Genomic DNA, 26,318 nt, shown 5'->3' with positions numbered 1-26,318 from the left:
TCAATTTCGCAATACAGTTGGTGAACTGAACTCTTCCTTAACTTGAATATTTTGTAAATTAGTCTAAAAAAAAAACGTTTCCGTTGTTGATTGGGATTTGGAAACACGGACAGCCTATATAAATATTTAATATTTGAAGTCGAGTAATATTTAAAGTCCGAGTATTGGGTATAAACACCTCTTGAGAAAGAAAACACTATCTTAAGCCCCAGAGCTGCCAACTTTCTTGTGGAATCTGGTAAGTGACCTCGTATCTCTAACTGGAGGTGGTTCCAACTCTAAATTAAATTTAAATTTAAATAAATATTACAGAGGTGCCAACCTGTTTTCGGAAACAATGGATGTACTTACATCTGAGTCCCTGCTGCTCTCATCCCTTCTGAAATGTTCCGTTACGGGTTGGAGTGAAAAGCAAATCCTGGCGCACCGCCCTCACAGTGAGAACTCACTCAAAGCAGCCGCAACCGGTCGAGCGTGCGAGCGGGAGAGCAGCAATGGTGGGATTGTGATTGGCCGTTCCGGCAGAGAAAACTCACTCAAAACCCGCATGGCGACGACGTCGACAGCTTTGCGATCGGGAACGGCGATGAGCGCTTTTCGAAGTCGACGAAGTCGAATCAGTTGACACGCAGCTTTATGTGACATTCGTGGCGATACCGGACCACAATTAACCACGAAGGGCACTCAATCCGGAGCTTTTCGCCGTCGGCCCAGCGCTAAAACACCAAACTCTTAAAAAACAATTCACATCGTTAACATTTATTTGGCACAAATTAATTTGCGAAACGGAACTGCTCACTTAACGCAATTGAATGTTCATCCATCGCTTATTCGTTTGTGTCGCGCGTCTCGTGCAATGAAACTGAATTGGCTTAATTAATCAGAAATCAGCAACCGGCATTTCGACATTTCCCCAAACGATCTGTGTGTGCAATTCGAACGTAAACATTTAATCATGCCCACGAGATACCGAACACGTCTACCATGGAATTAAAAACATTCCCGTTGGCAGTCTGACATTCCCACTGGGCCAGGATCCCCCGTTCCATCGAGAGCCACAGGAGCAGCGACAACAACAGCCACAACACTTGGAATATGTTGTATAATGTACCGTGCTATCAAAACTTCTCAACGCTGGATTACTACAAAGTGAGTAGAGCTGTAGAAACAAACGTTTTAAAATATCTAGAAACACTTTTCGGAAACTTTAAAATGAAAAAAATAGTGTTCGGAGGATTTGTAGTTAACCGATTCCCTCTCGATTCTACACTTTCTGCAGATACTCAATGCCTTAATATCGAAATATGTCACTTGGCTGTTTAAATGGTATTTGGAACAATTGTATATTGATTTGCCAGATCTTTATATTTCTGGGTGGCTATTGAGACTGTTTGGTCCTTTTGATCCTGAAAATCCCAAAGCGCAAAAAATTTCTAGCGGTAATTAAATCAAAATTTATATAATTCTGCGCACTTCACCGCATAACTTTATATATCGAATTTATAATTTTAAGGCCACACACAGATTGCATAACCAGCTTGTTGTTTCAAAGGTAAATCCAAATCCTAGTCAACTCTTAGGGCCCTTCAGACCTGACTTCGAGTGCTCCCGATCATTTTTCCGCATCAAGTATTCATAATTACGATCCTCTAATGCGTTCCCCCTGCTCCGAGTGGGTAAAATGGTAGCAGTTGATTTGAAGAGATAAGCTCACTGTACAGTGAGCCGTAAGAAATCAAAGATGCTACTGCGCATTTGGCCAGCGCTGATCCTTTAAACGCAGGACACAATGCAGACAGTAGTCAAAAGGGAATTTTCAGCTTAAGTGCGCACAAAGGCCTCAGAGAGATATCCTGTCGATCGAGAGGGAATCATTTGACCAGAAATAAAACCGCAAAAAGGATCGGCTCGAAAAGGCACTAGGTCAAGGGCTGGCACTCAAAGGAGCTCTCCCTGATCTGCAGATCGGAATTTCCGCCGAATTCCGCTTTGATTGACAGTCGTACCCTGGATTCCTTGGCTTCTAAGTGCGTTCCTTTCCGTTTAGCTCCCGCGTTGCCTAGACAGCTCCCCCGCAACTCCGTCCTGCGTAATTTGAGCAAAGTTCTCGCAAAGCAATTTGCGATGTTGTTGTCTCGTTGCCAGGGCAAACACAACTTCTCCTGCCATCGGCCATCCAAAATGGCCGCCGTCGATGGGTGGATGGCGGGAAGGAAGGCAGAAAGCCAAAAACGTCAGCTCAAAAGCGTCAACTGCCGCCATTTTCCCGTTCGGGTATCTATTTGACAGCATCGGAGACAACACGAAAATCTCATAAATGTGAATGCAAAAAAGGACGAGCCATTAGCAAATAATTTCGGCGAAAAACATTTATTCGGCATTGTTGAGCAGGAGCAGGAGCAGGCAGGAGGGAGCGAGAGTGAGCGAGAGTGAGCGAGAGGGCCAGACAAATGCCGTGATGATAATTTCATTGAAATTTGAGTAGTGGCAGAAAGGAGCAGCAGCGAAATGTACAAAAGGACGACGCCGTGCAGATGCCTTGCGCTTTTCGTTCGCCATTATAGCAACAAACAATGCAGGCAGGAGTGGGACCGGAGCAGGAGCAGGGGTTCCAGTTGGGGGTCCTGGTCCCTCAGCGCCTTACCAACGATTTGTTTGCGCTGCCCGCAGGACTCTTGGCTCTGCGGGTTTCCAGCGAACCATTTTAATTCGTTGCCCGTTTATGGCTGCTCGTGGCTGCTCCATTTCAGCCACGCCCTGGGAATGTCCCGAAAATTAAAATTAAATGCAAGGGGGTGACATGTATATTCACTTGAAGCTCGTTCCTCTGGCTCAAATGCATGGCGACATTTTTACAACATAATCTGTGAGCCCAAGCAGCCCATCTTCCTGCGTTAATCCGCTTTGTCCTCCGGCTTAAGCGGCTAATGTTTGTCTGGGGCGTGGCACAGGAAGTGCATCTTCATCTGTGTGAAGGGGATATGCTATACATGTACACCTACCTGTTCCCGTCTGCGATTAGGGCATTTGTCGGGCATTCTGCCGCTCCGGAAAATAAACTTGTTTGTTTGTTTACTCGAACGCTTTGCCAGCGCTGAGTTGAGCGCGATTTCAGTAGCCATGGTCGAGACAAAGTCAATAAACAAACTTGCAGCTCGATTTGAAAGCCTTTCCTGAAGACTGGCACGAGTTTTCAATTCGATGCTGATCACTTCGACTTGCTGTCGATGTCGTTTTGGAAAAAGCTTCTGTGTAGTTTGATTAATAATAAAAAACTTGTTATACACTTCGGAAACTGTGTATTCGATTTCTATTTAACACTACTTGCATTAACTTTCTTACACAATTATATTATTATTAGCCTTATGTAAAAAACACAACAAAAATAAGTTCATTTTTCATTAATGACGAATCATTACTGTTCCAGCGGCAGGTATTCAAACTAAATCAGAATAAAAATTTATGTGGAAGCATTTTGGCCAGGGTCTGCAAATAATAATTATTCATGTGTCAAAAATCAATCAAAATCAGATTTTTAGATTTTTTATTAAATAATTTGAGAAAAATATTCATTATATTTTATCAACAAAAATAAAATTCTAAAATAATGATTATTGATGATATTTTTTTTGTTCATATTAAAATTCATTTCGAAACTACGGAATTGTCTCCTTCTGTACCTTACAAATATCTGACCAACATTTAAATGTCCTCTGCAGGGATACGACTGTAATAAATAATTTATTTATTGCTTATGTGGTTCCCTTAACTTTACGTCAAAAATCTTCAGTCAGAAACCTCAGTTAAAAAAACTTATAATGATTACGGTGCTTATTTTAGCAGGTTAGATGATCCCACAGACTGGTCTGATAATGCTCAACTAGTAAATAAATACATTATTTTATAGGCTAAAAGGACCCTTTTTTAGGCGGGCCAATGCAGGCCTATGATCAACAGAAGTTGATTTCATCGTTCTTTTTACGTATTTATTTAAGAAATACAAAATTAATGCTAGCTTAAATATTTTACTTAACCAAAATCAGAGGGGAACATTAAGTTTAAAATTTTTAGCTGATTAGCTGAGTAACGGATATCTAATAGTCGCTCTATTTTGTTTTAATTTGAAACACTGTCGCATCATTATCTTACGAGTTGTTTGTTCAAAATCACTTTGAGTATTATTTCATTAATGATTCTTTTCTTCTAAATACGAAAGCTACATTACCGAATATCCTTAAATGAATCCATGGCCAACACTTACCCGTTCTTTCCAAAGCTCATAATGTTTGTTAAGCTTATCGTTTGCTTTTCGCCTGACATAATTCTGTTGAGTCCTGAGTATGACGTCATATCCGAAGGCTAAACCACAAAATGTATGGCATAAATTTGCATGAATCATGCTTGAATTACAGCGACGTAAAAGGGCCAGGACAGGAGGGAGTAGAAGGTTTATCCCTTAGGCCCTCTTTGGACCTGCTTTGTTGCACTTTTGCTAGAGGCTCTCATAATCCGCTCAAATGGCGACGCTGCCTAGTCCCTTTTTTATCCTGTTTTATGTCGCCTGTCAGCAGATGAAGATGCGGCACTGAAAACTAGAGCAACCTGATGGATGAATGCGTTTCCCTTGCTTTCCGCTGGATTCCGATCTCTAATGCTCTCTAATGATGGCAAATATTTGTACCTTGTTTTGGCCATTGAAAGAGGGATTTGCTTTGTCTGCCCTCCTGCCTCATGACTCATTGTTGTCTCCTGGTCTAAATTTGAATGGTGACAGATCCCGAAATAACCCAGTCAAATACAAAAGGTCTGCACGCAATCAATTGTCACTTTCGACAGCATATTTTGAGCTACCGGGGGTCTATAGATAGCCAAAACTAAACTAAAAATAGTACACAACTCTTTCCTGGGCAGCTTTCGGTGAATAATTATTCGGAATGGATAAGTAGTTCAATGTATATCGAATTAAGATGAAAATGTTTGCTAAATTTGATAGATATTGAATTTTTAAACGATGTGATAAAACTGTTTTTAGATTAGATAAAACAAATAATAAATCTTAAATTAGATTTTTATAAACATTCACTGAATTTTTCGTTCGTTCCTACGGCAGCCATATAATAAAAACGTCTAATTTTTATAAAATGAATACCGTAATTCCCAACTTTTGGGAAAGTTTTATACAGATTGCATTTAAACAGAGAGACTAGTTTGCATTTGAAGAGACAGACGGAACGAGGGATAGACAGATCAACTCTCCTAGTGATGCTGATCAAGAATATATATATTTTATATGGTTGGAAATGTATCCTTCCCTATAGACTACCTTTTGATTAAAATATTATACCCTCTGCAAAAGTATAAAAACATATGATTATATATGATTTCCGCAAATCCTAGCATACTTTTAAGAAGCGCCATAAATACGACATAGACGAATCGAACGGTCTTTCTGCTAGAACATATATATAGAAACCGCAAATTGATGGAGCAATACACCTCAAAAGCGACACGGACACGCATCTGTCACATCAAAAGCCCCAGAGCATCTTACAACGCTCCGGTAATTGGTGCGGGCCGGGTCCGGGTCTGAGTTTTTTCCCGGGCCCGCCTTTGCTTACAGGAATTCTTGTTAAAGTGGGGAAAAATAGATGCCAACGCACACTCGAACGAGAGCCAAACAAATGAGCGAAAGTGCGACGAAATGAACTTGTCATAATTATTTGACAGTTGGGGTAAGTGTGACGCTCCTCTGGCACCGGCACATTAACCAAGAATTGATGTAAAACATTTCGCTGGAGGGAAAGGGGTATCCGATTCCGATTCCGATTCCGTTTCGGTTCACTTTGATTCTCCCTTACAGTGTCACTGCCAGCGGGCTGCGGGGTCAAGTGGTCGCAGCCTGTGAAAACAAAACTTGCGCCTCATTTCCGGTTCAATCAAGTGGCAGGCAGCTTGGAGCATGATCAGACTCCTGTTCACTTAGGTGTGGCTGTTGTCAGTCAAAGGCGCAGACAGGCAGCTGCCCTCCTTGCAACCCCATTTGCTTGCTCAAATCCCATCCCATCCCATCCCAGCCAAAACCAAAAACTAAAAACCCAATATCCAATACCCCTACCACAGCCCCTACCAATTAAGCGGTTTTTTCTGAGACAAATTTGTGCGACCTTTGACTCGGCAGGGCGAACGGGGATAGCATTACTCGTTAGCAGTCGTGACAGTTTTTCTTAGATTTTTTCATAATTTTACCACGAATTTTTTTTTGGCCTGGCCTCGTCTCGTCCCTAGCAATTTTCCAGGCTGCCTCACAAAAAATATCAGATTTCCGCGCTGCACATTTTTCCATCCATTCTTCGGGGCTTGGGAAAGTGCAGCAGCAGTAGCAGTAGTAGCAGTGGCAGCAGCAGCAGCAGCAGCAGCCTCCGGACAATTGGCAGCCAAAATGCCAACAAACAAATCATTCACATTTCGTCCATTGATTGGCGAGGCGGTAAAGCGAAATTCGATATGCGGCATCTTTTCTGGCCCGAAGGGAGGAGAGATGTGAAAGTGCTGAGCGGGGTTCTGAGTGCAGGGGCTTAGGTCCCGGTCCGAACACCATCCTCCGATTTCGATAAGGCTGGCGATTCCGGTTCGATCCCAGAGCACACCTGTTCCCGACCTCGAAAGTTGTCCCATCAACAGTTGGTCTCGACTCAGCTTTTCCTCGCCCATCCCAACTGGTAACCTTATACGCACTTCCCTCTTTCGGTTCGGCCTTGCCGTTCATTTTTTGCCGTAATTAAGTTTAACGGAAATAATCATTTATTTGCCATTTTTATACCCATACCCACTTTATTGTTACATTTTCCGCTGCTATTTTTCCACAGTTGCTGAGCGGCAGTGCAAAAGTTAAATGTGGCCAAGGTCTGAGCGATGAAACCGATCCACAGCAACTTTAGGGCTGCCACATATGGTGTAAGTGTAACCGATAGGCCAGCAGGGTATTCGGTTGCCGTTGCCATTTACCATTTACCATTTACCAGTTGCCCAAGTCGTTGTGTTGCATGGTTGGCACAGTTTGTGGTTGTCCATCCGCCGCAGAATGATGGAATCACATTTTTTTAGCGGAGTGGACTCACCGTGATTTATTTTTCCAGAAAATTGTTTATGAATAACACGGGTCATATACGTTATAAGTTAATATATAGGTTGAAAACCGTTATTAAACAAGTCAAATTATTACATTGGATAAATAATAAATAAATTCAAGAATATTATAAAAATCTATATAGTTTTTACAGAAAGGATCAAAAATGTTATTGGTATGGACATTTTATGCGCTTACAACTCGATATATAATCGTTTTAAAAAGTATTTCACATTTCGATTTTCAATGTACAACCGAAGTTGATTTTTTTAAAAAGGAAATGTGTTTATTAATATTTTGTAAAACTTCTGATTCCTTACGACATCGTTAACTTTTGCATAGTTTCCATCCCATTTTTAAAGATTACAATCATGTCTTTCCTGCAAACTTAATAATTACGAAGGAAGGGTTGAAGCCTAGGGTTGAGACATACTGATGCCAAACATGAAGGGTTAACAAGCTACATCTTTCTGAGATTAACTCAAAGGGTTAGAAGACAGAAATTCTTTGAGGGTTGTTACGGCCGGCAATCAAAGTTTTTAATTACCAAACAAAGAAACCGATTTTCCGTAAAAATTGTGCAGATAATTTGCAATGGTTTTTTAGCCAAAAAATTTTTCGTTGAACCCGATCCGTGACATCTTGAGTATAGGTCAACATTGTTGTTTAATTAGAAGACAATAGCTGTCAATAGCTTACCCCTCGGTCGGATCCCAGTGAACCGTGAAAGAAGTTGGGCCTGGGCCCAAGTCAAAGGTTGTTGGCTAATTGCGAGGCGGGGTTTTGACAAGGGGAGGGAAGTCGATGTCCCCCGGCAGGACTGCCAGCTGTGAAAAAATCTTATCCACACTCAATCTTAATGACTACTTAAACAGCGACAAAGCCAACCCCAACCTGATTGCAACCCCCTTTCCGCCGGACCGAGATCAGCTCAAGTGCGGCACTTGAGGCAGCTGTTTGCCATTCGGGATGACTTTAATTTAAGCCCTGGGGTGCCATATATATGGAAACCTCAACATTAATAAGTGTTAATAATTGTGCGTATGCGTGTGTTTTTTCCGACTAGGTTGACACGCCCCCCACCGCCCCGAAAACGGGTCTACAGTTTCACATCACTTTCGCAACTGCTGGTGGGGGAGGGCGTTCAGAGTGGGCGGAAGGGAGGCGAGGGCCGCCGAACCGAGACCGAGTTAGAAAGTCCGTCCAGAGGAGCGTAACATGGATAGGGTATAAGTATAGGATTACCAGCGTCCCATTGGCATTCGCATCCACCTCGGTCGTTGCCTTCCTTCGGACCGATATGGCAACGGCATCACCATCACCATCAGCATCAGCTTCACCATCAGCCACTGAAACAGCATCCCTGGGGGTCTCCAATGATTTGTTGTTGCTGGCGGACAAATTTACAAATTCAATTTGTCAGCGATGCCTCAAAGTTGTTGTCCTGGCAGGCAGAGTGGTTGGAAACACAATTTCAGAGGCCTGGCAACGGTTAACCCAAAAAACAACGGAACTGAATTGGCGTAACACGTGGCAGGGATGGACTAACGGATACCCAGTAAACTTAAGACTTCCTCTCTGCTGAAGCATAAAATACAGGAACATATAAAAGAGCTTTTTTATAAAAAAAATGCATATACTCTTAAATCTATATACAAAATCGAATATTCAAAAGAACGACTATATATTGATCCGTATGCGTATATATTTTAAAACAATGAAGTTGTGAAGATTATTAATAGATTTTTCTTTATAACAGCAACAATACATTAAACAAAAACACGGCTTGACGAGGTAAAATTAAAGTAACGCTCTCATTTTCTACTTTAAAAACTTTTGATAACTTTATTTGTATTTAAATAGTATTGTAATCGTCACGCTGCTTTGAAATGGCTTTTTTATTTTGCAGCTTTGTGCCGATTACGAAACTAATTGAATACAAATAATGTTTTTTTTTTTTTGGTAAAATATTTTTTTTTTATAATGTCAGACTTTTTGCTCCATCAGCTCCAATATAGGAAACAAATTTTTGTTCGCTCTTTCACCCCCCTTTTCATCGGAACCAAATGAATTTCCATAACTCTTGGTATGCACAAACTCTTATAAAAGCGATTGTTTTTGAGTGCTATATGTATCATTTATTAAGATCGGATTATTCTTTGTTGATTGCGAACATTGCGGCTATCTATAGTAGTCTCCTAGAGGATGCTTACCGGTACTCATCGTCACTACGTGGACGGCCGTCCACACTGATAGTTGCTTGACTTTTTAAAAAAGGTTATAGCGGTTTTCCTATTTTTACGCTAATTCTTTTAACTGAGATTAAAACAATATTTACCGAAATTTAGAGTATTTTGTATTTTAAACTAAAAGCATTTCACATTTTTTAGGCATGTGTGTAAAAAACTTTTGTTAAAGACTTCAAAAAAAAGTGCAAGCCAATAACAAACCAATAGGTGCAGTAACTAAATTACTGTGCTGGATTAAAATTACTGTGCTGGATGCATAGTCGAAAACACCCTGCTTGCCAGAAAATACCACCGAGTACAAGCATATGTTGCCATTGCATACTTGAGGGCGCGTTTGATTAGAGCCCACCGAGGCGTGAGTATTTAATTTTGTTGTTCGGTCGTTGCGCGTTTTGACACGCGCTAGTCGAGAGCACGTAATTAAATTAATTAGAGAGTCGTTCCCACAGGTAAGCCCCCTCCCCCCAGTTCGCTCCGGTCCAATCCAATCCAATCCAATCCGTTCTGCTGCCGGAGTTTTGATGCTCATTCGCAGTGACAGGCGACACACTTCGCTCGGTGGGTGGCCAGCAGGTTGATGGCTGGGGGTGGGGGTGGGTGGTTGCTGTTTGCTGGTTGCCAGAGGAACACACACAAAGTGCCTTGGCTTTGGGCCTTACCTTTTAATGAAATTCCTGACCAATGTTTGTTTTGCGTAGGTCACCATGGCGATTCTCCTCAACCCTCCACCCCCAACCCCCAACCCCCAAGCCGACCTCCAGCTGTATATATCAGTCGCCGATCGGCACGTGCCTGGAACTCGAACACAGGTTCCGCATAATTTTTCCCAAGAATGAAAGCATAAACGAAGCGGTTCTCGCCCACCCTGGTGGCCATCATAATCGGCTTAATCGCAATGAAGTGCAGCGTCATTATGGTGCAAGTGCACTTCTGACTCGGTTTATTTTCGTTTTTGTTTTTTTTTTTTGTCGGGGGAATCAAGAATAAACGCCCACATAGACCACTGACCAAGTCTTTGTTTGGCTTTGTTTTCCGATCTCTACTCGAGCACTCATGAATGCTCCCCCTGGCCTTGTCGATTCATAAAACGCAAGTTTATGTCCATATTTTTATGGAACCAGCACGGTAGTTGGCTGTGCGCACTTTAATGATCGCCGGACCATAAAATGGCCCTCTCAAAAATATATATTTGGCTAATGCGATCGGGGCTCAGCTGGATGGAAAACACAATTTTTGTGTGATTTACGATCGATTCGATGCGATTGATATGTGATCCCTGGAACAGCTGATTGTCTGGGGTTACCCTATAAATATTTACACAAGTGGAAAATATGTTTTCCATGGGATATGCAATACCTTGAAAGTTGTTGTTGATTTTTCCATTTATTTTGCAAGTTTCTAGGGAATTAAATGAGTGGAAATCGGACTGAGGAAAGTTAGGTTTGCTTTTGTCTATGAAGCATTTTTATTACCAAGCCGTTTCATTCAAGATTTTCGCTAGTTCCCCTCACGCCCGTCAAGAATCCAACTGCAAAACGGACAAACCCCAGCCCAGAAATCTGCATAACAAATTCTTGCAGTCGAAATATGAATATTTTCTTCGCTCCTTGCACTGCGCTATTTATCCAACGTTTTGTTCGCTGTTTTATAAATGTGGTCAGATCTCCATGGGTCAGCAACATTTTTTGTCGAGGGGAAGAATGCCTCAGACTATTGGCATGTGCTGACAAATGCGAAACTTCCCTCTAATCAGCGTTGCAGCGAAAAACTGACCCAATTCGCGGGCTGGCCAGTCGAGTGACGCATTCCTCGACGACTCTTGAACCGGGGAACTTGAGCTGCAGGGGCTGGGAATGCAGCAGAATGCAGCAGAATGACAACAAACAGGCGATTCAATGTTCCGGCGTCCGTGGCCAGAACCCAATCCTTATCTAGATGTCCAGCGACCAGGCGCAGGCCCAGATCAAGTTGTAAGAATGCGAACATGGCAACAAATGTGCTCGACTCAGGTGTTAAAACTTTTGCATTAAAATGGCGCCCGGGCAACAGGGCCTGATCCCTACTAGCTGCCCCTGCCTCTGCCCCTGCCTCTGCCTCTGACTCGATTCCCCACTTCCCGGGGGCCGTGTAAAATTAATACAACACTCGGGGAGGTCCGCTCCGATCAAAACTGAACGTAAATCTTAAACACTTTCGGGCTGCCTCAGCCTCACCATTGTGTGCAACAGTGCAGCAGTCGCACGATCAGCACGTTCGGATGGCAATGGAAATGGGAATGGAAATGGGAATGGGATTGGGAATGGGAGGGACCTCGGGGAGACCGACCAGGATGGAGATGGTGGTCGATCGGCAACCGGTCCACGACAAATGTGCCAGTCTCAGCACCACAGAAATATCTGCAAATGCAGCGAATTGCGCGCAGATTTGTTTACAGAAGAGTCTCCAAGTCCGAGGAGGACGAGGAGGACGAGGAGGACGACGACCAAGGGGCGCGTTGATCATCGTAGATATAATTGACGACATGTTGTCTCACGATCGTGCTAAAGCGATTAAAGCAAATTTAATGCCCGACTCAGCGAATCATTTCCTTAAAAACACTCGAGAGGTCGTCGGGGTCCACCCCCCGCTTTAGGGTTTTGCTCAATTTTCAGCCTGAAGAGCCTACCCGAAATGCCATCATCAAATTACTGGCTTCACTTTTGATTTTACTTGTTGCTTGATTTGTTGTGGGCTCGTGTAAGTTTATTGCCAGAATTCCGTTGCATATGAGTCGGATATTTACTTAACTGCACTTGTTTCTATTTACTTGTAATTCCATACAGGCTTTTACCTCAGTCTTTGTTTACACATTCGAGCAAAAAATTATGGGTAAAATCAATATAAATTGTTTACTGAACCCATTGTTTGCCCTCGATGGAGACAGCTTTCCTTTATAAATAAATATGAAAATGTTAATCATTTTTTAGGACAAACAAAGTTTTTAGTCAAGAATGAGCTTTAAAAAGTTGTTCAAGTTGTTCATTAAAGTTAATATCGATTTCCTTGGCTTTTGTCGTCCACTTGCATTTGTTTAATATGATTTGAAACGAATAATTGGCTGTTTTTTTTTTTTTTTCTCAAAAAACACGTTTTGGTGTAACCACTTTGTGTTTGAACTGGATCCTCCGAAATTAAAAAACCAAATAAATTTCCTTAAATCTAGTACCTCATCGAAAAAATAACAAAAACAAAATTTTATAACAAAAGTTAGGACGTAAATTTTTTATAAATAAAATATTTGTCGGTAAGAAAGAATCTTCAAGTATTAACTAAAGAATAAATTTAAGTAGCTTACGTTGAAATTTGAGACGATTCGTTTAAGCCGTTTTGAGATAGACGCGTTTAAATTTTGAACTTGCATTTTACAGCATTATGAAACGCCTTTCAAAATTAGCGTGTAACTTCGAAAATATTCACCGGAGCGGTATGAAATTTTCTGTGTGTAAAAAAATCGATTTTTTGAAATACTAAGTGTATATAATCTAAGCCTTTACTTAGGCACCATGGGTTGCACAAGCTATAAAAAAGTTTTCATAAACGAAATCGATGTTGATTGATGACACACAGAAACACCTCTTAACGACGATGAAATTAGCGATGATCGCACCTAAGCATTCACAATGAGATTACATATTTTGGGATGAAATTTGATTATATTAAAATAAACATAATTTTGTATTTTTTTTTTTTTTAAGCGAAACAATTGAACTCAGTATTAAATGTAAAACAATTTGTGATAAGTTATTAAATTGTTTCAGAAAAGTATAATGTACATTTAAATTATTTAATTCTGATGGATTTGATGAGAAATTATTTCAATATCTGTACACTTTTAGCTCACAATATGCGCTTTAAATCAGTTTGGAAAATTATTTCCCAGGCAGTTTGATTGAGCACTTCCCATTTCTAAGTTGAGCTCATTAGTGGCTCTCCACCATCGTGTTTATGGTACCCAATTACCATCGAAAGCTATTCACATCTGCACACAATGATTTTGATTAGATGCCAATTTGTTTATGGCACTCGCTGGTTTGTCCAGAGATCAGATATCCGTATCCCATATCGCGTATCGCTGGTTAGACTATGCCCAGCACACTTCGGCTCGTCTTACATAAGCATTTCGATTTTGGGAGCTCCTGCTCTAATACGTTACGATCCACATTGAACACCAAAACCCCACAAGTTTAAGGCGTCTTGAATTACCCGTGATTTTCATTTTCGTTTCGGTTTTTACGACTGCCATAAAATTGCTGGCGGTTTCTATTGAACGCTCTGTGAAACTCCATCTGATTAGTTTATTAATTTGTGTAATGTGCTCGAATGGTGGCGAAGTTGCTGGGATTAGTTTATTAATTTATGCGCATAGAGAACTCACTATTCGAATGGCGTTTGCCCAGCGGCATTGTTCGCCCGCATCCGAGAGATACGAAAACTTTGGGCCATGTAGCGCTAGCGCTGTGAAAAAGTGGTTTCCTACCCACCCCTGTTCATCATCATGGCCCTTCCACTGGGGGAGTGGAATGGGAATGGTTATGGGTATGGGTATGGGAATGGGAATGGCAAGGAAATGGGAATGGGCGGAGTCTAGGAGCAGTTTGTGGCCAGAGGTGGGAGAGAGCGAGAGCGAGAGCGAGAGCGCGAGTGTGTTTCGCTCGCACGAACTCGTTTTGAGTGCCGTCGCCGTCGTCCAATGCAGGGATTTCCACTCAAGCAGCGCTGCCGCGGCTCTGCCGGCGTCGAGATGAGCCACATTCGGGTGGTTTGGTGGTTCGGCGGTTCAGTCGATTCGAGTCACTTAAAGCGAGAGTTACGGAAACGGTCGACGTCGATCCGCCCGACTCTCCTCACTCCTCACTCCTCACTGCTCTCCGTTCTGGAACGCCAGTCAACTGAAGCGGCATTCGATTTCAAAACATCGTCGAAACAAAACTAATCAAACCAAATCCACCGAATCGGTTCAGTCCACTCCTCGCGTGTGTGCTCCTAGTGAAAGTTTGCTCCATCTCACAGGATGGTCACCCTCATGCCGTACAACTACGCTGCCCCGCGCTGCGGATTAATTGACAAAATGATCGAGCCAAAGGTAATCAAATCGCCGTAGAGCCCCGCCCGAGCCCATTGGTGGGATTTTCGCTCTTGGCGAAGCTTTAAAAGTGATGTGGTTGAGCCGTCGGCTATGGTTATTGTTATTGTTATTGCTAGTGTTATGATTATGATTATGGTTATAGATGTCGTCGGTGGTTGCTTTGTGGGGCTTCCCCTAACTGCGACAACTAGCCAAAAAGTGAAACTTTACAGCCAGATACTCGTCTTTAGCTATATTTATTGGGCCTGAACTCTAATATATGTATAGCCATCAGTTTAGGTTGGATTTAGGTGATCTATTAGGCGGCGTGATATCATAGCACACTTCATATATAAATCTGGTCCAGGTTGACAGCTAAGATGTGTTAAGATGTCAGTTGATTTCATAAAATTAAATAATATAAATCCGGCAAATACACTCAGGAAAAATGAACTGCTCTTAAGATCTTAAAAAGGTCTCCTTCAGTACATAATTATGGAATGTCCCTCATTCACAGAGGATTACAATTTTTATAGACCCAGCCTGAACAATACGACAATAAGACCCCAAAGATAGTTCTTTGTTGTACAATACAAATCGTTAATGGGGATAAAGATTATGGGCACCTGACCACAATTTTATTACATCGCATTAATCGGCTTAACTTGGCAGTGGGTAATGAAGCAGACGAGTCAAGTCGCAAAGGCATTTAAAAACATCTAATAGCCCTGTGAAATGTTGCCAACTTTTGATGGCCGTGAGCTGCACACCTTTCGATGCGGATAGTATGCATTTCTCCAAGCAATTAATGACCCCTTTCATTCACTCGAATTCCGATGTGGAGCTTGGCCCAAATCGGCGCAAAGTTTGTTTCCCGGTGATTTAATGGAACAGCATACCAAAGCCCAACGACCGAGCTTAATGGGTCCCTGAACTTAGACTAAGACAAAGTCGAAGCAAGTCGAAGCGTTGGAAACGTGACGAACGTCGGGCGGAGAGTAGGTCGTAAGGAAGGCTGTACGATGGATCTGGATGGCTAAGGCGAAATATTAATAGAGCATAAATTACAGCTCTAGCAGGTCTGCGTGCCGGCTTTATGGGAATTTAAAGAGCCTGGCCCACAAAAGCCAGAGCTGGGCTTCGGCCGGCCAGCGGCATTAATCACATTTTAATTAAGTTTAAGCCGTAATCGTAAAAATTAACACGCCATAATTCAACTGCGACAATACGCGCTGCATGTAATTTATGACAAAGAGAACTCACATACGAGGGGAGGGGGGGTTGCGGGGAGATGGGGTGATGGGGGGATGGGCGGTTGGGGGAGGGGTCGAAATATTGATTATGGCCACTGCGATTGACACTTGGCGATTGCTGATTATACTACCACGATTGCGGCCCAAACGTAATTAACGTGCCAAAGTGTTAAAGGTGCATGGGATAGGTCCAATCCAATCCAAACCCATCCCAGCCACGAGGAGAAACAAATTTTCCTCTTGTTTATATTGATGTTTATCGTGGGGTCGGGGATCGGAGATCGGGGATCGGGGATCGGGGTTCGGGGATCGAGGGTTGGATGGTTGGATGGTTGGAGGGTCTTAGGGCCGGGTTAATAAAAAATTTGTCGCCGTCTTCTTGTCTTGCTGCCTTGTCTTTTGTTTGCCTGCTTTGTGGCCCAGAGTGTGTGTATGTGTGTGTTTTAATCTTCTTCTAAAGCAGCAGAAGAGACAAAGAGATTACGATCACAGGAATTTCGTTAAAGATGCTCAGAAACAGGTCTTAATACTCCAGCCTCCCTTCTCGACTCTTGTCTGTGTTAATGTTTACGTTGTCAGCTTGTGCCATAAATTAGTTTAGTAAAAGGTTGCATTTGGATCTTTTCTCCCGGCCCCTCACTATCTCATTTTTGCATACACCCGGACTCGAATTCGGTTGCTCGTGCAGCACGCAACGCCAGATTCGCGGCTCGAAGTCGAAGTTGAAGTCGACTCCATGCGCATCGCGTCGAAACGCTACCGTTCGGCAATCTGTCCACTGTCCGCTGTCCGCTTGTCCGCTGCGCATGCGCGTGTTCCTCTGGTCCGTCGACAAATTCGAGCACTCCGCATCCTGCCCCTCGAGATCGCCGGATGATGGACAGTGCGTGCGTGTGGTCATCTCGCCGGACGGCAGAAGCTGTCAACCGAAGCCGCTCAACTTTTTGTCCCTCCCCAACTTTTTTGTTCGCTTTTTCAGGGTGGAGGTGGTCACGAATTCCAGCACCTGGGCTTGTCTCTCCCGGCTGTCCCGCCTTCGATTTATCTGGCTTCCGTTCGATTTGCATAACGCCCTTTCTCGGGCTTCCTTTAGCTTTTTTGGCATTTGTCAAACTAACATGTCCAGTTAGTGCGCGCTGTTTGGGGGTTGAAATTCAGCTGTATACCTTTGCAAAGGGACCTCTTAAGTCGGTTCTCTAAATAATTTGTTTAATATTTTAATCTTATAAACATATCTGCGGATTAAACATATTAACTGAAAGCTATTTTACATAACAGAGTCTATGACAACTGCTTACTCTGATCTTTCTTAACTTTGTATTCTTGTTTTTTTTCTGTCAAGATTGTTGTTAAATTAAGCATCTGCTTATAGTTCTGTCCAACTAAATTGGGGAGTCAAGGCCGCCCAAACTTAAATGATCTTTGTTTAACATTTTTACTACATCCGAAGCAAATGGCTTTGAACCTTCTGCTGCATTCTTAGTATATCCGTTTATTATCTCAGGGTCTTAGTATATTCTTCAAATTCTTCAACTTACCTCTCCTAGCCGTGTCACATCCTTATCGAAATCTGCCGCCACCTGCTGATTGGGTCTTGGCCGACTTCCCCTTGATTCGACTTCCCCTCAAATGGCGCCGAACATCCGAAACATTTCGGGCAGCGGCGTCCCAGCAAAACTTTTTCCCACGCACAAGCTCGAGCTGCGAAATTCGCTTGGCACAGCAGCAAGTGGCGAATTATGTAAAATTGGCTTTTTTCTTTCGCCACTCGCACTGGATAACCCAAATAGAGTTTCAGGCGGTGGAAGTGCCGAGCTCAGCAGGGCGATTCCAGACGCTGAGGTGTGAGCGGGTGAACGGGGAGCGGGCTATCGGGTGCGGAGGGGAGGGGAGTTGTTTATAAACAAATTCCTTCGGGGGACTCAGAATATCGGCCTGCCAGACTTTACATAATTCGTGCTAAGCCAACAAAACAAACATTCTTATATTTCGATTTATATTTTAATGTGTTTTTCTTGGCATATTTTCAGGTTAAACGTCCCAAGACAGAGCACACCGATACACATGAACGCAACCGGTATGTCAAAAATAATAGTAACACATATTAAACATTTATACCAAACTTATGTCTAAATCAGAGTCCAATAGTTGAAAATTTTTGAGAACAAAGTTAATATTGTATTGTATTGGTTACTACTTTTTACTATCATCCTTTTTCGGTAACCGATAATGCTATTGATAGCCAATTTGAAAGGACATTTTAGAGACTATTTCGTACGTTTTCCTCCTAAGCTGCTCTAAAAGATCTTCAAAAGGATTTCATCTGCGAGCGTAGACAATTTGTAACAGAATGGAAAGGACAGTCCATACACTTGACAAGGGGCGCACCATCTTCAATTGGTTTCAATTGAAAAGAGGCTAGGGTCGTAGTCGTTGGTGGAATGAAAGTGTTTTGCATGTGGCCCTCACAACCTGACACATGCCCCGGCAGAAATTCAAAGAATTCTTTGCACGCCTCAGCTGTGACACATAAGAGATCCCGAAAACTGAAAAGGAAAAAAAAAGACGAGCCGAGCCGAAAAGTGTCAGAGCACTTAGCACTTTCCAAGGGGCAGGAAAAGAGCGGAGGGATTCGAGGGAGGAGGTTTAGGCCTAACTACTTAAAAAGGGCTTAAAGGCGGCTCAGCCTCATATGGTTATTTCTCTCCTCCGTCAGCCTCCTGAATAATTCCCATTATGATTTGCGTAAGTCTCCCATTGGCCACCACGCAGATCCCCAAGCAAAAGTTTTGGTTGGCTTTCCCCTTCGTCAGCGCACGCGTCGTTCTGCGCCGGGAAAACGCTTTTCCCCCTTTCGGCAGCTGCTCCCCTCTCCATTTTCCTCTTGTTGTGGCTGCCAGCAAGATAAATGTCCCCCTTCTCCGGCAGAGAAAATAAACTCAAGGTGTCAGATTCCTCTGGAAATTGGGCACTTAATTTACCTTCCTATTAAAATTATGAAAAATTGTTAAATATTTCCCAATCCGGGTTGTGGAAGTTGGAGTTCAAAACGGGGAAAATATGGAAAAAGAAAAGAAAGAGACTGAGACTAAGAATGGGAACATTTAAAACAGGCTTCATTTGTAGGCTGCAAAAAAATAAAAATAAAACATTTGGAATACTACATTTAATAATGAGAGCTAAATATACTTGTAAAATCTCACTCAAACGTAAGGTTTGTAAGTGTGTATTCTAAGCAGCCAGCTGGTTTTTCAACGGCCTTTTTTGGGGAGCTATGGAAACTCCGCTTAATTGCTTCGAAAAGGATTGAATTACTCCCCCATTCTGATGCCCTTCTCCCTTGAAATAATCTACGTCCCCAAACACTTTTCATTGCTGTGATTTTCTAGTTGCGGTGGTTTATTTGATTTCCATTGTGCTCAGTATTATTTGATTATTATTGAGCCCTTTAGGATTTTCAAATTTGTCCACTTAATCTGGACCTACTTGAAAAGTAATAACACCAGAAGAACAGAAAGAATCGTCAAAACACAAGTCGTAAAACATAAAAAAATATTTGTCGCCGCTCTCTGGGAATTCAACATTTGCCGAACACATGGCCAGCAAAGGGTCGGGGGAAGGAGGTCTCCGGAGGAGGCAGCGGACTTGTCCGGGACAGTCCGCACATGCCACCAAAATGCAAACCCGACGAGCCCCTCAAGTGTCCCGAAAAGATTTCAAATGATTTCCTCGTCTCTCCCATCTCGGCGATTCTCAAACCCAGTAAACAACCCAAAAAAAGGCCAGCGACAGGAAGAGCGGGACGGCGGGATCGTAGAAAAATATTTATAACACTTGACAAGATTTGGAAGACCTCTTCGGGCGGGACCTGGACTGGGAAACACTTGACTCGGGCTCTGGGGAAAAAAACGGGGAAATGAACTCGACGAACAAGGGTCGGTAACGTGCCGTTAATTTAATGATTGTTTAAAGATTATTGGAAATTATTTTATGGGTGCCTTAACGAGCCCTGTTTCTGTTTCTGTTCTCTACCACACAATGGGCAGTCCTCGTGTGTATTTACAATCCATATATGAAATCCTAATTCCGTTTCTTTTGTTTTGAGTTTTAAACTTAATATATGTATCAAAAGTTGTAATTTTTTTGAATTAATACTGGGGCCTTCAAAAGCCTAATTTATATTTTTAAAAAATATCTTTCATTGCTAAAAAAAAGTCTATATCTCACTTTGACAGAAAACCAATTGATACTACAACCTATTAAATTTAATAACCGGTTTTAATAAAACCATCCCTTCGAAATTGCAGTACTTTTGTTTTACTTAAAAATGATTTTTCAATATTTAAACGACTTTAGACTCTATCACGCTATAAATATACTTCGTTAAAAATTATTCCGAAAATAAATACTTTGATAAAGCCGCAACCTTATTTTGACAGGGTTTGTCATTGAAATTTAACAAACGAGTTTCGATGTAAACACTCAGATTAAGCGACAGAATTCTTAATACGCAGTCTCAATTAGTTAGTTATTAGTCATTATACCCGTTTCTTGTTCAGCAAAATATGAAGTCGTGAAAAAATATGTAATTGGTTCGATAAAGTGATTCCAAACCTACTGAGTATGTATTTTGCAAGCAGCTTAAAGCTTGAAGACGACTTAAAATAGCCATATTCATCTAACACTATGAACGTCAATCACTTGAAACTGAGTGTAAGTGTAAACATTTTGAAAAAAAAAATGTATTTTGTATGGTATTGGTAACTATAGCTAGCTATGATGTGAGCGCTCTGCAAAGTTTCTTTTTAGTATCATCCTTTTTCAGTAAACCAAAATATTATTGATAGCCAATTTGATAGAACATTTTAGAGACTATTTCCTTTTTCGCTTTACAAGATCTTCAATTAAAAAATTTGGCTTTGACTTGAAAAGAGTATGATTTATTTAAGGTTTTGCGAAGCAATTAAAATGTTCACCTAGACCAAAAAATTGTCATAGAACCCAATCAATTGTTACATAAATTCTAAACTATTGGGTATAAACAATTTCCCAATAAGATCAGAAAGCATCAAAATAAAACTAATGGTGCTTAAAAGTAAGGCCTTAGGCTACAGTTTTAGACTCTTCGGTTTAGAAATTAAACTAAAAAGTATAGGGGTTATATTATATAGCGTTGAATTAAAACGTATACTTTCATAGTATATGTAGTTTATTTTCAGGACACACTTATTAAAACTAACCTTGAATTTTTTTTTTTGTGTAGATATATTAGGGAATCGAAAATATATAAGTATAAGCATAAATGGTTGAGCGTATTAGCCTTTTTTGTAGCAAGACAGTTAGCAACTCTTAGTAGCAGCACTCGAGATTATCTTACTTAATTGTTGTACCTTTTAATATTGCCACGCACTTCACCACAGCCCTTCGGTTACCGCCCCCACTTATGACCCCTCCTGTCTTATCTTCTTGCAGCCTCTGCAATCTGTCACAGCAGCAGCAACAGCAACCCCAGCAGCAACAGACGCACCAGCAGCAGCAACAGCAACAGCAACAGCAGCAGCAGCAGCAGCAGCAATCGCATCCCAGCACCGTGTTGGCCAGCAATGGACCCAGTAGCGCCGGTGCCGGTTCCGGCATGGGTGTCGGTGTGGGCGGGGGCGTGGTCGGGCAGTGCAGTCCGCTGGGACTGCCGCCGCAGAGCCAGCCGCTGCAGCCGACCATTGGGTCGCTGGCCTCGCTGAGCGGCCACTACTCGAACGGGAACGGCAATCCGAACGTGAATCCTAGCAGCTGCAGCCTGGCAGCCGCCTCCGGCTTCTCGCAGTCGGCGGGCAGCAGCTTCTCCACATATCAGCAGGCGGGGGCCTCCTCCGGAGCCGGTGTGCACGGCGAGGACGGCGTGGTGGGCGGGGCCACTGCGATGTCGCACTGGACGCACGACGGCTCCGGCTCCGGCTCCGGATCGAGTGCGGCGGTCAAGTCAGAGTCCCGCAGCCCGGGACAGGGGCATGCCACACTGGACAACGGCTCGGTGGTCAGTGCGAATCTGTACGGCTGCAGCTCGGCCAGCAATCCCCTCGACGGCGGAGCAGCGGTGGTCAACTCCTCGGCAGTGGCAGCCGCTGCAGCGGCAGTCTACGATGGGAAGCACGACTACTACTACTACAACAGCATGCAGCAGTACACTCCGCCGCCGTTCTACTCCGGCTATGGGACGCCATACGCCGCGGCCACGGCCGCCCGCCAGGCCAAGATGGAGCCCGGAGCGGCGGCCGCGGCGGCGGCCTACCTAACGCCCAGCTACGCCAGCGGAGGCAACAACAACTCGCAGCTGTACAGCAGTCCCTACGCCGGCTACAACAACTTCGGGCAGCAGGACTACGGCGGGTACTACAACGAGCAGTACGGCAACTACTACAGCCCGGCCAACTACTCGCCCTACGCGGTCAGCTCGCCCAGCTCGAGTGCGAGCCACGGGCACGGCTTCCACGTGGCGGCCTCCTCCAACCTCTCGGAGAGTCCCACGGACACCCACTCGACGACGCCGGTGCACCAGACCACCCACTCGCCGCACTCCCCGCTGCCGATCTCGCCCAGCGCCGGCATCGGACCCCTGGCCGTACCCGCCGCCGCCCTCAACTCCAGCGGAGGCAGCAGCGTGGGCACGGCGGGATCGGGGGGCGTGGCGGCCAGCAAGACCACGCCCACGGGCAAGACGGGGCGGGCCCGGGGACGGCGCCACCAGCAGCCCAGTCCCACCAGGAGCACCGCCTCCGACACCGGCAACAGCGAGGCCGTCAAGCCGCCCGAGAGGGTCTTCGTGTGGGACCTGGACGAGACGCTCATCATCTTCCACACGCTGCTCTCGGGCAGCTACGCCAACCGATACACCAAAGACCACAGCTCTCTGATGACCATCGCCTTCCGCATGGAGGAGATGGTCTTCAACATGGCCGACACGCACTTCTTCTTCAACGAGATCGAGGAGTGCGACCAGGTGCACATCGACGACGTCAGCTCCGACGACAACGGCCAGGACCTGAGCGCCTACAACTTCGCCACGGACGGCTTCCACACGAACACTCCGCCCGGAGCCCCGCCCAACCTCTGCCTGCCCACCGGGGTGCGGGGCGGGGTCGACTGGATGCGCAAGCTGGCCTTCCGCTACCGCAAGATCAAGGACATCTACAACAGCTACCGGGGAAAGTGAGTACACAGCTTAGTGCTTTGGGTTTCCATCTGCTTGGAAGACAAATAGGGGCAGTCATGGGTCACTTACAAACTGCAGTGAGGTTCGCTAAAAGTCACAATTTTCATTCATTTTCATGCATTACCAGCCCCGAAAATTATAGTTTTCGCATGCCTACCAGTTAATCCACACCTTCAATGTGCACATATTTTTTTATTAATTGTATAATACTTTTTATACTTTAAAAAAAGAACGCGAAAATTCTGAGTAGAGTAAGAAAAAGTAAGGTCACCTCATTTTCCAAACGCTTCTTTAAACAACATTGAGGTATCGTATTAATTTGTAATTGTAATTGCTTGGAAAGAATTATTTAAAAGTCATAGAGTTTTACTTGGTCATGTTGTTAATCCGTTAGTCTGTTATTGAGGTCAAAGATCAAAGCCGCCTTTCCAGGTCAATTTCATTTAAAACTTACTTAGTGAAACACTCTTGTGTCCAGAATCTGTGCACCGAAATGTGTCAATTCAAATTCAGCAACTGGATTCAAACCAAGGAATATACTTGTACTTGTGCATTGTCCACCCCACTGACCAAAAACCCTATTCCATTATTTTCCAGTGTGGGCACCCTGCTGGGACCCGGAAAACGCGAGGCCTGGCTGCAGATCCGCTCGGAAATCGAGGTGGCCACCGACAACTGGGCCACGCTGGCGCTCAAGTGTCTGAGCATGATCTCCCAGCGGGAAAACTGCGTCAACGTATTGGTCACCTCCACGCAACTGGCCCCGGCGCTGGCCAAGGTCCTGCTGTTCGGGCTGGGCGGCATCTTCAACATCGAGAACATCTACAGTGCGCACAAAATCGGTGAGTGGAGATCGATGTGTATTGGTATCGGTCCGGGCACTAACCAGTTTTCCCCCATTTTTTCGCAGGCCATGAAACCTGCTACGAGCGAATTGTGACGCGCTTCGGGCGCAAGAGCACCTACGTGGTGATTGGGGATGGCAACGAGGAGGAGACCGCCGCCAAGGCCATGAACTTCCCCTTCTGGCGCATCTCCGCCCACAGCGACATTCGCGCCCTCTACACTGCCCTCGACATGGGCTTCTTATGAAAGGCCAAACTGTAAGGGGTTCGCCCGACTCGCGATACTAAGGCCTCATCGGGATTTGGGATCGTTGTCGCCGGCTCGAAGCAGTTTTGAGTACAAACAGCAAAATGTTTAACTTATTTATTTAATATGTGTGCGTGTGTGTGTGTGTGTGTGTGAGACATCCTGCAAACGGAAACTGTAAACCAGCGCAAAATAATTTAATTATTTTGTTTAAACAATTTATACTTTAACGCCAAGACTTTTTGTATTATATAGTTTTTTAACACCTAATCGACATAACGGTCATAACAATTCTCGCACGAAGTTGTTTCAAGTGTGTAATTAATGAACTAATGAATTAACAATATACGTATTTAGCACCCTAGAGTAGCCAACAACAATAGACCGATGCGCATCCTGGCAAAAGAATCGGAGTCACTGATGGATCGGAGCAAACACTACAAAAATTAGTTTAAAGTTCTTAGTTTAAAAGCAGAAGCCTAATTATAATAATTATAAATAATTCGACAAAGCCGTAGTATTCAAATTTTAAATAACTATTATATAGCTGCATATATTAAACTATATTTAAAATATAAATCCAAGTAATAAAAGAGCAAATCCAACAGCAACGCACTCTCTTGGGGTTTCATCGAAAATCATTTTTGTTAAGAAAAATACTGTGCAGGGAAAGCAAACTACTATAGTAACTTAAGTTGAGAAAGAGTAAAAAACTAGGTGACAAACCTAAAAACGCCCATTCTGTTTTGGCCAAAGGTTAGTCTCCTTCGTAAAAAGGATCCTCAAGTCATGGTACTTTCTTTTATGTAAATAGTAATAGAGCTTTAAGAAGCAAAAAGGAAATGACCAATTTACTATTTACATTCGGAAATGCAATTATCCGGTACAAGATTTTTAAGGGCTTTTCTGAAGTTTATATAAATTCAACCTTAGAAAAAACAGGAAAAGAAGCTATCTTTGGAAAGCCGAAGTTTATATACCCTTGCAGCAGGTCCAGTTTCATTAAGAGCACCCCTATCACAACCTACACCTTATTCTATTGAAATAACATTTTTTAACATAACTAAAAACTATATAGTGAGTAAGAGAGTCATCTCCAGTAGTGATGGTATTAACCAAATATATCCGTTTCAAACAGTTCGGGAAGAAGTGGCCAGGACAGGTGGGAGCGGGCGAATCGGGGCGTGGCAGCTTGCGAACCATATCCACGGTGTTTCCAAACTTTGGGGATGCCCAACAAGGAGAAAGTTCAATGGGAGAGCAAAGCTTATCAAATGTGTTTGTTATACTATTTTTCCTCTGGGAGAGAGGTTTTCTATAAATACTACAAACATATCAGCATCAAACACAAGTGATGGAGAATAATATTTTATTGGAAAAAAATTTATATCACTTTTAGGAAGACCTGACTTGTTAAATTTCAAGTAACTATTTGAAAATAAGAGCAACGCTTTGATCATTTGGATTCCAAATTTTGGAATATAAAAAAAATTTTGTAATATAAAATTGTACACTTGCATGTCAGAATGATATGAGATAAGATCTAAGAGAAAGTTGTTGATGATCAAAATTTAATAAAAAAAATGATTCTTTCAATATTTTCGAACTTGTCAAAGGAAAGGAATTGCCCCAGGACGTTTTTTTTTTATTAGAAAAACCGTTTGTCGTTCAGTGAATTTTTTCTTTACTTGGTAAATTTTTTTACTTTCCATAATATTTCTCACGTTCTCATTTTACTTCAGAACTTACACCATTTCTACATGTTTCCTTTACATCTGAAGGCACAGTATAGCTAACAGCTTCCAAATTTCGCCACAGAGGGTCGCGCCTCTTGTCTACACTGTAGAAATCAATGTAGGAATCATTTTACATTTAAGTTACACCGATGAGATTGGCTTTTTTTATTTTTTTTTGGCATCTCCAAACTTTAAAAAAAATCTATAAACTCGATTACGATCTTTCCTATCTTACTTCGTGGAGGCAGTGTGACAAATAACAAATGGTTTTTTTCTAAATAAATAAAAAACTAAACCGTAGCTAAAAATATTAATAAAATGCTTTCTCAAAACAGAAAACTGCTGAGTTCGAGCCGAAAAATGTACGGGTATAAGAAATAATTTTAAGCATTTAAAGGTTAAAACTGCGAGCATTCAAACATAAGAATAAGAATGAAGACATTTAAACAAAAATGTTGAGTTTAGCGTTTAACAGCTTAAAGTTAAGTGATTACCATAAAAATCCCCAGCAATATCCATAAAGTTGTTTTTTTCTGCGCTTCAATGAA

At 42.9% G+C, this 26,318-nt stretch overlaps 1 protein-coding gene across 2 annotated transcripts; it reads left to right on the top strand.

The window, feature by feature from the left end:
- Positions 1-626: 626 nt before the first annotated feature.
- LOC128253273 (developmental protein eyes absent) lies at positions 627-24,741 on the top strand. 2 transcript variants are annotated; one of them, XM_052981553.1, is made up of 5 exons: positions 627-1,149; positions 17,763-17,809; positions 21,205-22,938; positions 23,540-23,784; positions 23,853-24,741. In XM_052981553.1, exons 1-5 carry the CDS (start codon positions 1,096-1,098, stop codon positions 24,032-24,034), a joined length of 2,262 nt encoding a protein of 753 aa, XP_052837513.1. In that variant the 5' UTR covers positions 627-1,095; the 3' UTR covers positions 24,035-24,741. The 2 variants fall into 2 exon arrangements, with proteins under 2 accessions (XP_052837513.1, XP_052837512.1); XM_052981552.1 differs by lacking the exon at positions 627-1,149 and adding an exon at positions 14,211-14,497.
- Positions 24,742-26,318: the final 1,577 nt, after the last annotated feature.

Source organism: Drosophila gunungcola (assembly GCF_025200985.1).
Source record: "Drosophila gunungcola strain Sukarami chromosome 2L unlocalized genomic scaffold, Dgunungcola_SK_2 000008F, whole genome shotgun sequence".
In the NCBI taxonomy this organism is placed as follows: Eukaryota; Metazoa; Arthropoda; class Insecta; order Diptera; family Drosophilidae; genus Drosophila; species Drosophila gunungcola.
The sequence above is the reverse complement of the archived record's forward strand: the minus strand, read 5'-3'. Positions and strand labels throughout refer to the sequence as shown.

What these genes read in the sequence shown, in the direction of transcription:
- LOC128253273 (XM_052981552.1), top strand. Translation starts at nt 14,426, where the DNA reads ATGGTCACCCTCATGCCGTACAACTACGCTGCCCCGCGCTGCGGATTA. An exon ending in ACAAAATGATCGAGCCAAAG is followed by an intron (nt 14,498 to 17,762) that starts GTAATCAAATCG and finishes GCATATTTTCAG; the next exon opens with GTTAAACGTCCCAAGACAGA. An exon ending in CTACAGTGCGCACAAAATCG is followed by an intron (nt 23,785 to 23,852) that starts GTGAGTGGAGAT and finishes ATTTTTTCGCAG; the next exon opens with GCCATGAAACCTGCTACGAG.